Here is a 12,159-nt window from a genome sequence, read left to right as displayed (position 1 = left end):
AAATACCATGTAGAACATTATGTAAAATTTAGAGTTCCCATCAGGTCTTAATGGAGTCTCCCATTTAGTTTGACTTAGTGAAATAATACTAGATAAAGGCCTTGAAAACTCATCTTCATTTAAAGGGCATAGAGTAGTCTCCAGGAGAGACTTCTTCCATCCCCCCATGAGCGATCGGTACCTGACCTTTCTGTCCTCTTCATAAGTAGACTTATGATCTACAAGTGCTAATGGAGGTTCAGGTCCCAGGTAAGAAAGCTGAGACTTGGACCGTTGCCGGATGGAAGCTCTGGAAGTAAACAGAAAGATGAATTAGCCTGTAAATTATGGGCAGGTTGGAACAGGACTCAGCTGGTTCCGAGTTTACATCACTTGTGTCAAATGAACAGAAATGTCTGCTAGGTTACATGGTAAGCAGATAAGGGAGCTTCCTGATCAAGTTTGATAGAGCTATTCTTAAGGCAAAGCTAATCAGTTTGGTTGCTGTGGACAGCAGGCTAGACCCTGATTCAGAGTATAACCGAGGAGGGAGAAAGAGAAGGGGGGCAAAGTTGTTCCACTAGTTCACCAAAAAAAGGTCCAAGACTCAAATCCATTCCAAACCCACATGGTTCTACTAATTGCTATAATGGCAATGGTCCATCACTGTTACCTCCCTTCTGTTTGTAGGTTGTAGTTTTGATATCTCTCCTTCTCTACCTCTCTCTCTTTCTCTTTCACCCTGGTGTTTGCTTTAGCATAATGCCACCTGGATACAAATGGACCGGTAGGAGGAAAGAGGGCCCCTAGTGAGGTTTTCTCCAGGCTATATACTGCCCATAGGGATGGATTTAGTTAACAAATCTCTTATTGAAATATAATTTAACTTGGTGTGTTCATTCATTCACTCGACAGAAGCTTACCATGCACCTACAACATGCAAACCAGTGCCAGGTGCTTTGGGGGATACAAAGACTGGTCAATTACAGACTTCTCCCTAAGGAGCTTAAAGCTTTATGGAAGAGCAATGCATGCATCCAACCCTGATGTAAGGGAGAATGTGGTAAGTGCTATAAGGCAGATTTAAATAAGCAGTATGGAAATTTAAAGGAAAAAGGAATGTATGTCAGGTGTTACCATAAAAGGTTTCACAGAGGAGGTGGTTAAGGTAGGATCTGGGTATCTGTAGGCTGGAGGGAAGAGCATTGCTGATTGACAGAACAGTATAAAGAGAAGCGTGGAGACAGAGTTACTAGTTACATATACTTAGTATAGAGCAGATACATGAAGTGATTGATTCAAATTGTTTTGTTTTTTCCTTGAGCTTTCTGGGAAGGAGACTCCTACTCTCCTCTAGATTAAACTTGAAAGTATGTGACACTGGAAGCTGTTGGCAATTATGTCAAGGAAAGAAGCTTCCTGAAAAATGAATACTGAAAAATAAGTAGAGCAGAGAAGGGAAGAGAAAGAAACTGTATGTATCTTGGACAAATCATCGAAGCCCCAGCCTTGTATGATACCAAAGCCTCCTTGGACTATTTATTGAGTTATGTTAACTTATTCTTTCCCTTTAAAGGTTAAACCAGGTTGGCTTAGGTTTTTAGCCATTTGCAAATAGAGTCTTAAGTGATAGAGGCAATCCTGAAGACTTGAGAGGATAGAAGTTACACTATCAAAGCACTTAATCTGAAGAAGTACGGCGTAAAGAGAATGATTTAGAGATGAGGAGACCTGCATCGGCTGTGGTAGTGCAATCTAGATGGAGCTATTCATAAGTCTCTCTCTATCATCTGTATCCAGGTGAAGTTAGACTAAAACAAATACCAAGGTGGTGCCTGCCTATTATTGATGCTCATGCAGCCTTCTTGAGAAGGCAGCAACGCATCAACTGCATGACTCTAATTTGTTCCCACGTTCTGTTGATGGCATCACCATCCCCTTAGTCACCAGGTTCAACAGGTGCATTTATGTCAAGTCCTTCATCTTCCTTGCTCTTGCTCAGACTATTGCCAAGTCTCATTGTGATCAGGCATGAAACCACACCACCCCGATTCCCTGCTACCAGACTGGCCTCCGGGACACCCCAATCCCCTCCCACTTGGCCTGAAACTCTGCGGCAATAGAGTCATCTCTTTAAGTTAGGTTAACTAAGGTTGAGAGGTCATCTCCCGAAGGTGTGAGAAATAGGTATGTGTCAGCTAGAGAGAGCAGAGTGCATGACAGGGCTGAGACTTAAGGTTATGGGCCTAAAAAGAAACTCAGAGCAGTAGAAGCCAAGGTAGGAGTATGTGCAGAAGAAGAGGGCATCAAAATATAGTTGCCTACAGCCCAGTTCTCAGCATGGAAGACCTTGATCCTCGTCCCCTCAAATTTCTACTACTTCATCTTCTATTTCTTAAATCTCTCTTTCTCTCATTCCCTGTTGCCCACCATTCCACCTGTCTAGCATAAGCTGTCCCAGTGAGACCATGGGCAGTAAGGGTGCAAGACAGGGGCCTAACCTGCCCCCTCTGGTCTGCCATAAACACCAACATTAGCGTTCTATCACACCCCTTTTCAGAAACTTACAACATCTGCCCCTCCCTTCCTCAGAAGCCGAGTACCACTTCTCACCACAAATAAAGACAGCTAATTTGGGAATATATGTTCTCTCTCTCAACATTATTATTTAGGAAATTACTGTCATCCATGAAATTGTTCTTGAACCTAAAATATATTACTAAAGAGAGACTTAGGCATCAGAAGGACTGAAGCCAAGGAAATAAGATACAAATGAACATTTCAATGAGTCATCTTTAAAAAAAGATCTGTCAGCATACAAAATAAGATACTTTTAACAGACATTCTTACTCAAACTTATAAATCTTTCTCTGCAGGAGGTTAATAGCTACTTTCTGTGTATAGGTGGTATTTCTGTGTTTCTCTTCCTAGTCACCAAAATGGAGAATTTGTGAGAACTAATAGCCAAATAGGAAATATTTATATTAAAAATGGTTATCTGTTCCTAATAGTAAACTGTAAGTAAACTACGTAGAATGGGAAAAATTTTGTTCATCTGAAAAATTAAGAAAATATTAATTTTCTTGTTGACATGACCATGAGATACATCTCCTCTTTGCAACCTTTAACTTAGTGATCAAAAGAGTTGCCTAGTCATTTTCTGTTTTTAAGAAGTTAGTTGGTATCTTCAGATTGTGATTCTAATGACCTTTATAATTTTCTTTCTTCCAATCAGAAAAAAAGCTGGTTAAACATAATACCAGATGTCTATAAAAATTGCCTAACATTTTTGGCAATTTTTATAGCTTTTATTTTATAGAGAAACATGAAGCTATTGTTTTATTACTTTCCAAATTCAAAAAATTCAATAAAACTAGCATTTCTTAGAATTTTTCTGAATAGACTTGTTCTTAAAAGGAAAAATAAAAATCAGTGAATATTAAAAATAAGTAAATCTGTGTTTGAACTATTTGGAGTTGTTACCTGAATATTATATTTGAAGCTTCTTTAACCATTTTTCAATAAACAATTAGCTACCTTGAATGAGCAAGTCCTAAACTGAGTCTTTGTTCAGAGCACGGCCTTGAATTAAATGTCCTAGAAATGGTAAACTCCATGGTGGAGAAATATGCTGTCAGTCTGTTGCCTACAAATAGTTTCCTACCTTAAGAAAAAAAGATCTTGAATAACATTTTCACAAATATAGACAAATACTCCTGGGCAGAATTATTCTTAATACATAGACTTTTAACATTAAAGTAACTATTTTGTTTTTGAAACTTTTAAACCAGAATGAAAAGCTAAATTTATAGTCTTGCTATATAGCATGCTCCAAAAATATGCTTTGGAAGTCAATGCCCATGTGTTGATCTAGGAAAAAAAAATTCACGTTTAGGAAAATTCTCTTTAAACGTCAGACAATGAATCTCTTATTTCATCTAGTTAAAGAATGATTTTACTTTGGACGGGTCATTCTGGGAGCAGAAATATTTGTAATTCAATTACAGCTCAGTAGGTTAAAGAATGAAGCTAAAGGCATGAATTTGACCTCCATTTAAGACAGTGCTTAATACCACAGTTAGCTTTGGGAGACAAGTCTAAACAGATTTTTCAAAAATCCCCTTTCTAAGCTTAATAAACAACATTTTAACTACAGAGCATCTTTATCATGACCCCTACCCTCAATAAAATGAGAAGCCAAATTTAAACAAAAAATCTCTATGAATTGGAGACAGAAATGTCAATATAGCAACCAAGTATTCATTTGCATGTTCATTATTACCCAAGACCTGGGGCTGTGCTTAAGTAAGGGCTCTCCAGGTTGTACCTGAGGTATTGCCAGAGGATCTTAGCTGCAGAGGGCTCGTAAGAACATTTGAAAACTTAAAAATCTGCCCCATGACTTGAGCTTACCTTAAGCTAGCTTGGTAGCTCCCTCTGCTAAAGGTCTGTTTTCTCTCAAGTAAGGTATCTTCAGTTTCATCTTTTCCTATTCAACACAACACAAGTGATCCCTTAGTGTATACAATAAGCAGAACCATATCAAAATAAAATTATTATTTACTATATTTCCCTAGCATATCATTATTGTGTCTGATGCTAAAACAGTCTATTAACTTTATTGCAATAAATGAAAATTAGCGCTTGTCCAGCACATTCTAACAAAAACAACAACAAAAAAATCAAAATACTGAGCAAGATTGAATCTTTTGAACTACATGATAGCCTATGTGTTATCACCACAGAAATAGATAACCTATAGATATAGCCGATACGAACCACAAAAAAACTTATGAGAAGCCCACTAGAGGTGGCAAAAAAAAAATGATAGACGCACCAAGTTAAAAAAAAAAAAAAAAAACTTTTCAGAATAAATCACATGTGTTAAATGTATACAGTCATTTTACCCAATGGTGTTCACAAATCCAGATGTGATATGGTAGAGAAAGTTTGGAATGTTCGGTTAACGTAGGTTGAGGTAAACCACCAAACCTGAAAATTCAGATTGAAAAAGAGAAGGTACACTAGGGCCTGAAGTATCTATCTACATTAGTGAAAATAAGCATAAACCTTTTTAGTCATTGGTTAATTCACTCAGCCAACTAGAGGAGAGCTCCTACTGAGTGAAGGACACTCTAGGAAGACTCTCCTATTTGCAAACTGTGAGGGAAAAAAGGAATTGAAAGTTCTTCCACAAAAGACCTGTGTTTTAGCTCTATGACTTGATCAATAACTAAACCTCCTGAGCATTGTTCTTTCCTTTGTCATTTATACAATGTCTCCCAGGGCTCTGAGGAGAACAAATAAGATACCGTATATTAAAATGCATAGAAATCCAAAAAACATTATATATAGCTAATTATTTAATATAATGTACAAGCATAATGGAAAAGGCACTTGCCCTTTATGTCTTTTTCATTAAAGGCTTGATCTCCTTGACTTTGCAAAGTCATTAGAGTGAAGTAAACTCCTTTCCTTTCCAACAGTTCTTCATGGGTGCCTCTTTCCACTGCTGTACCACGTTCAAAACCAATAATGACGTCTGCAGCTCTAACCGTGGATAGGCGATGAGCGACGGAAATGATTGTGTGTCCATGCTGAACCTGTAAGAGTGTACAGTGCACAGTTAAGCCAGACTGTAAGACAGAGCTGACATTGACATTTGGGCAGTCTCTGAATTCACAAGTAAGGCAGAGCCTCAGTTCCTGGGAAGATCCTTAAATAGGCTGTACAGACATTAGAAAATGCCAGCGTGCTTTCTTGTGGCTAATAAATGCCATCACATCACATCACACCAATCAGCAATTGGTCCGGTAGCTGCTATTAATCAATAGCTGAAAACCAAAATGGAAATTTTTTAAATCACATATTTTACATTAGACTTAACAAGATTTAAAATTTTACACGTGCAGCTTTTAGAAGCAAATCATAATGTCTTCCATTCAACTGTGAGGAACATAGTGGTGAGCCAATAGTTTCCAGATGGATACACTGACCCATGTAGTCCTTCTCTGTCCCTCTTTCTGTCTCTCCTCTCTCCACAGCTGCCTTTCCTACAGCAACACAAGAATTTCCACACAGACTTATGAAAGGAACTCAGACTTTCAACAAACCTTACTCAGTGCCTCTTGCACCATGGCTTCACTCTCATTGTCCAGTGCCGAGGTGGCCATGTCCAAAAGTAGGATCTTCGGGTTTCGGACAAGGGCTCTAGCAATGGCTAGTCTTTGTTTCTGGCCGCCACTCATCTGACCTCCTCCTTCTCCAACAAGAGTGTCAAATTGCTAGGAAGAAGGTGACATCAGTAATGAAGAGGAAGAATTTGAAGGATCCTGACCGATTCTTTACAAAGGTCTTTTCTAGCTTCCTCCTCAAGCATGAATTTTCACAGGTCCGCCTTTCACTTAAAAAGACTCTTTCCTGAAACAGGGTATTATCTAATCAATATTTGTGTATAAAATAAAGATATTGATTTATCCTTTCATTCTGGGATGTAAAAATGTTTCTCTTTAGCTCAACTTCAAATAAAATGTTTCCACCACAATAAAAGTGGATCAGGGTCCTGAAAATCCATCTTAGAGGATTACAGCATGTATCAAAGCATTGTCTCTTTTCTCTAGCTAGACAACACAGAAAAACACAACGCTAAAACTGTCTATATACTATGAATGAAAGATCAAAGTAGCTTTAAAATCATTATCATGAATAGCAAACAGTTACTGAGTATCTTGCATGTCTAGCGTTATATTGGAATCTCACAATGGGGCATTGTGGTCAGACTCTTATCTTGTTTATTATCAGCCAACATGAGTTGAACACCTACCATGTAGAAAGCATGAATCTGAGCTCTCTACACATATCGTCATATTTAGTCCTCACAGATGCCACATGAGTTAGGTACTACTATTCTGCTCAATTGATGCATAAGGAAATACTGGGGCCTGAGGGGGAAAAGTAACTTGCCCAAGTTCATAAGGCTTGCAAGTAGAGAAGCTGGGATTTGTGTGGAGGCAGGCTGATTCTAAAGCTTTATACTTTTTAACCACTAGACTATATAATACTCACAGCTGAAATCCTATTCATACAAACATTTTAGAAGGCTGAGTAGGAAGTATTCTAGAGCACGGACTCTGGAGCCAGACCACCTGGATGAGATCCTTGTCTCTCCTGCCTTGAGCAAGTGATTTGACCTCTTGGAACCTCAATACTCCATCGGTAGATGCGGATAATAATAGTAGCTGCCTGACAGGATGATTGTGAGAGTTAAATGAATTAATAGATGTAAAGTGCTTAGAACAGTGCCTGATACGTAGTAAGCACTAACTATATGTAAACTAGTAATAATAACTCTTCCATTTAGCAGACCATTGGCCGCAAAATCTGTACAAGTATATTATTAGGGAGTTGGTTTTTGTTGTCGTGTTGTATAAAATGAAGATAAATGAGGAAATTTTGAATATGTGAGATACAGTACTGAAGACACAGTATTAGCTGCCCAAGCACAAGAAAATTAAAGAGCAGTGACAATGATAGACATCAAAAGGGCATTGTGAAAGTTACTGCCACATGACAAATTTATCGTCCGCTTAGACAAATGCTTAATAGACAGAATAAGGAAATTATATCTGGGTCAAAGGAGCTTATAAAAGAAAGCTACGCCAGTTTGGTAGATTTTTAATATATTAACAACAACATATTTTCAGACAAAGGGGAGAAGCTCAAGATACATTTCTGGGCATAAAATTAAAACATGACATTAAGAATTTAATAATTTAGGAATCAAATGAAAAAAAATGCACATTACTGTGTAAATTTTTTGCCTTCTATGACTTCTGGGTTTCCCTCTGGAATGAGAGGCTAGGGATACCTGTGGCAGGTCCATGATGAAGCTGTAGGCATTGGCTTCCTTGGCAGCTCGGACTATATCTTCCATCGTTGCATCTTCTCTGCCATAGCGAATATTTTCTGCAATGGTGGTGGAAAACAAAACAGGCTCTTGCTCCACTATCCCGATCTGAGCTCTAAGCCACTGAATGTTAAGAGAGCGAATGTCATGGCCATCCAAGGTCACCTAGAGAACAAGAATACAAGGTCACTTCTCTTGGAATCCTTCAGAGTTCTGAGTCATACTACTAGGTTGTACTTGACCTATGGGGAGAAAAAAAAGAGACCAACGAGATTGTAAAAGAAACAATTCCTCTTACAGTGTGGTTGTTTATATAAGGATGACAACATAAATTGAAATCAAGTATAGCTGTAGGACAATTCACTGTAGAAACACAATTGATATAAAGATCACTTGATATAGTTTAACATGATTGGCCCAGGAGTAGAAAAGTTTTTAGTTCTTTAATAAAGAGTAGAGTCCGTTATTCACCATACTTTGAATATTTCTATCTTTTGACTTGAGGCCAAAATGAACTTCAAAAGACACAAAGAAAATAAGCAACGATCTCTATCTTGTATATATATGTTTAGAACAAAATCTTACTTTCTGGCCAGATTCATCAAATGACACTTGGCTGTTCAAAAGCAATTGAAACTGTAAGTCTGATAAGTAAATAAATATTGCTATTAGAAAAAAGTAAAAATTTTACATCAAGAAAACATGATTTCTATATATTCAGAATATAGTTATGGTGGTATGTAGCAAAGAATACACAATCAGAGAACAAACTGTCTGTGAAAAAGAAAACTCTATCACATTTGCCATGTCACTCTGACAGTACATGCATTATATAGAGCTCATTGCATGGAAGTCATTTAATATACAGTCAAATGATCCTATCTAAAGGTATCAAGGAGATGTTGACAAGAATGATTTTGAGGCAGAGTGAAAAGAGCACAGCCTTTGGCATCCAACAGATCTGGGTTCAGATCTCAATCTCTCTCCTTCCTCATTTGCAAAACGGGCATATTTATCTTTGGAGGTCACTGTGAAAATAAGTGATGATTTTCATAAAGCACTTGACATATAATATTGATAAATAGCAACTATTAATATATTTTTTTTTAGTTTCAATCTATGCTTATAGTCAGATAAACACAAGGAGAAAGAGACAGTAGTTTTTTAACCTAATTTCTCAAAGCAATAATCAAGAGCTGTTCTCTGTTAATTCTGGTCATGTAAGCTTTCTTATACTTAGCGTTTGGAGAACCTTAGGGAACAATAATAATTTTGTTACAATAAGAAGAAAGAGATGGAAATGTTCCCTCACTGAAGAGGTAGCAATACCATTTTGAATGTATCTGCACATTCAGATACATCACTGAGCAGATAGACTGGTTATTTATCGAACACAACCACCATGGAGGGAATTAGTCCAGTTGGTTCCGTCAAAAATCATTGTCAACTATGCAGATGTCAGGATGGTCTCAGTGTATGCTAGGCCTTTGTGTCTGACCAATGTATAACCATTTGCAATTTCCTATCCCCGTGGATTAAGAAGTTTCTAGAAAATACACACCATGCCTTCACTGGGGTCATAGAATCGCTGAATGAGCTGCAGTGCCGTGCTTTTCCCAGCTCCACTGGATCCTACCATAGCTGTCATTTCCCCTGATTTAATGACCATGCTTAAGTTATTTAAAATCTGCAGAGAAAAGAAAAGAGCAATGTTCAGATTGCTGTCAATTAGGCTACAAGTTAGAATGCTTTGTGAAGGCACTGTGTATGTGTTTACTTATGCCCTCACAGCAATATCCACTGATTTCCCTCAATAACCAGAAAAATTAGTAAACAATGCCTAGGATGTGGTTTTAGCATTTAGCACATTACTTAGTAATAAACTGATAGCTGTAGCCAACAAATAAAACACTGTTGAAGTAAATAAGCCAGGCCGACTTTGAAAAGTATGTTCCAGAATCTAATTTAAAATGTTTCTGACATGTCAGGATACCTCAAGGAGACTGTCCCAGTTAGCTTAGGGGAGAAAGCCACTTAGCAGTAGAAGACTTTATTAAAACAAACTACTGGCATTGGGAATAGAAGATAAAACAGAAATGACATAAATGTATTTCAATTCAACCGATATTTGTTGAACAGCTATTATGAACTAGCTCCGAACAGATATTATAAATGAAGCTTTCAGTCATCTGTTCAAAAATCTTTACTGAGTAAGTACTACCTTGTGATCTATATTTCACAAAGCACTTTTACATATGTTGACATTTAATGTTTATATATATATATGTGCTATATTATAGTAATAAAAAATATACTTCAGAAATGTTATCAGAATATATGTAACTATGTTTTATATACAGATATGTATGAGGTGTGAGTGTGTGTGTATATATATATATATATATATATATATATATATATATTTACCTACATTATAAGTATGTAGTATTAAAATTAAGTTACATGGGATTGAGTTCTGTGGGGGTAATAGAAATAGTATTAAGAAAGGGTAGCTAACTATGGAAAACAGTACAAAGTTTCCTCAAAATATTAAAAATGGAACTGCCATATGATCCAGCAATTTCACTTATGTGTATTTACCGGAAGAAAACAGAAACAATAATTTGAAAAGATACATGCATACCAGTGTTCATTGCAGTATTATTTACAAAAGCCAAGATATGGAAGCAACCTAAGTATCCATCGATAGATGAATGAAGAAAATGTGGTATACACATATAAACACACACACACACACACACACACACACACACAATGGAATATTACTCAGCTATAAAAAATTAAATCTTGCCATTTGTGACAACATGGATAAATCTAGAAGGTATTATGCTAAGTGAAATAAGTTAGACAGAGAAAAACAAATACTGTATGATCTTACATGTGGAATCTAAAAAACAAAATAAACAAACAAGCAAAACAAAATGAAAATAGACTCAGAGATACAGAGAACAAAGGAGTGGTTCCCAGAGGGGAAAATAAGTGAAGGGGATAAAGAAGTACAAGCCTGCAGTTATAAAACAAAGGTACGTGGATATAATATACAGCATAAGGAATATGGTCAATAATATTGTAGTAACTTTGTATGGGGACAGATGGTTACTAGACTTATCGTGGTGATCATTTCATAACGTATACACATGTGAAACCGCTATGTAGTATACGTGAAACCAGCACAATATTGTACATCAACTATATTTCAATTAAAAAAAGTAAAAAGAAAGGGTGGCTAAAGATACTCTTTTAAAAATGAGGAATAAGTCTCCTCCCAAAGCTAGTTCATTTGGGGAGTAGATCCTAATTTTCCTGTGGGGTAAATTGGCTTTAAAGATACTTGCTCAGTAGGTGCGGGAAAACTAAATTTTCTTCACCATGTGCCCTGGACAATTACCTAGTACAAGACACGTGACCATAATATCACAAGATTACCTTTCCTTCAAGGACTGATCTAGAGATCCTTGTGAACTTACGGATAGGAAATAAAAAACGTCAAAGACAGCAGCTTTCCTTTGCCACTTCATACCCTATCCACTCAGTGTCCCGCCTTCTGCAGGCTTTAAGGAGGTGGTTGATAAGCTACCCTTCTGGATTGTTCTGATTGTTTTGCAGTTTGTTTAGCTTGTGCTCACAGTGACAGGATCTGCCACTCATTTTAACAGAGCATCACTCAGTTGACTTAACCTGAATGTGCTACAAGACTGTGTTCCCACCAGAGAGATTTGCATATATTATTATCACAAGGAATATGGTTTGTGGCCTGAGGAACGACAAGACACCTGAGGACACTTCCAGAGAAACGTGTCTCCCAGCCTCGTTCCTGGAAAATAAGTCATGCTTCATAAAAACAATTATTTTGTGGCTCTGGAAATGAATCATCAAAGAAGAAATTGGCACTTACCTTCACCTCTGGTCTGGAAGGATAGTGGAAGGTCACATTATGGAATTCAATTTCACCCTTAATTCGATCCAGCTTGTAACCATCTTCTGACATGCAGTCAATGAGGGGTTTCTGGAGTAGAATATAAAAGGAATATAGCAACAGCATGTATTATATGCATTTACTGTCCATCTCGGTTTGAACTGATTCATAAAACAGAACAACAATCAGGTAAAACACTGCAGTGATATGGCAAAGATAAGTTGCTTCCACATTAAATATGCATTAATGATAGTAATAATATTCACTACCATTCACTGAGAAATTAATGTGAGATTATTACTATTGTAATTACTATTACTATGTAATAGTATTAATA

At 37.0% G+C, this 12,159-nt stretch overlaps 1 protein-coding gene across 2 annotated transcripts in view; it reads right to left on the bottom strand.

Moving 5' to 3' along the window:
- ABCB11 (ATP binding cassette subfamily B member 11) overlaps positions 1-12,159 on the bottom strand; it is an 89,328-nt gene that overhangs the window by 33,967 nt on the left and 43,202 nt on the right. Inside the window, exons 11-17 of one of the 2 annotated variants that reach the window (XM_068543935.1) lie at positions 11,802-11,912; positions 9,447-9,572; positions 7,847-8,050; positions 6,093-6,263; positions 5,381-5,582; positions 4,393-4,468; positions 187-289 (exon numbers count right to left, since the gene is read on the bottom strand). In XM_068543935.1, coding sequence (XP_068400036.1) covers positions 187-289; positions 4,393-4,468; positions 5,381-5,582; positions 6,093-6,263; positions 7,847-8,050; positions 9,447-9,572; positions 11,802-11,912 — 993 coding nt within the window. The remainder of the gene's footprint in view (positions 1-186; positions 290-4,392; positions 4,469-5,380; positions 5,583-6,092; positions 6,264-7,846; positions 8,051-9,446; positions 9,573-11,801; positions 11,913-12,159) is intronic. The other variant, XM_068543936.1, reaches the window with a different exon arrangement.

This window comes from Eschrichtius robustus, chromosome 5 (assembly GCF_028021215.1).
Source record: "Eschrichtius robustus isolate mEscRob2 chromosome 5, mEscRob2.pri, whole genome shotgun sequence".
NCBI classification, from domain to species: Eukaryota; Metazoa; Chordata; class Mammalia; order Artiodactyla; family Eschrichtiidae; genus Eschrichtius; species Eschrichtius robustus.
Note: the sequence above shows the minus strand (reverse complement) of the source record. Positions and strands in the feature narration are given on the sequence as shown.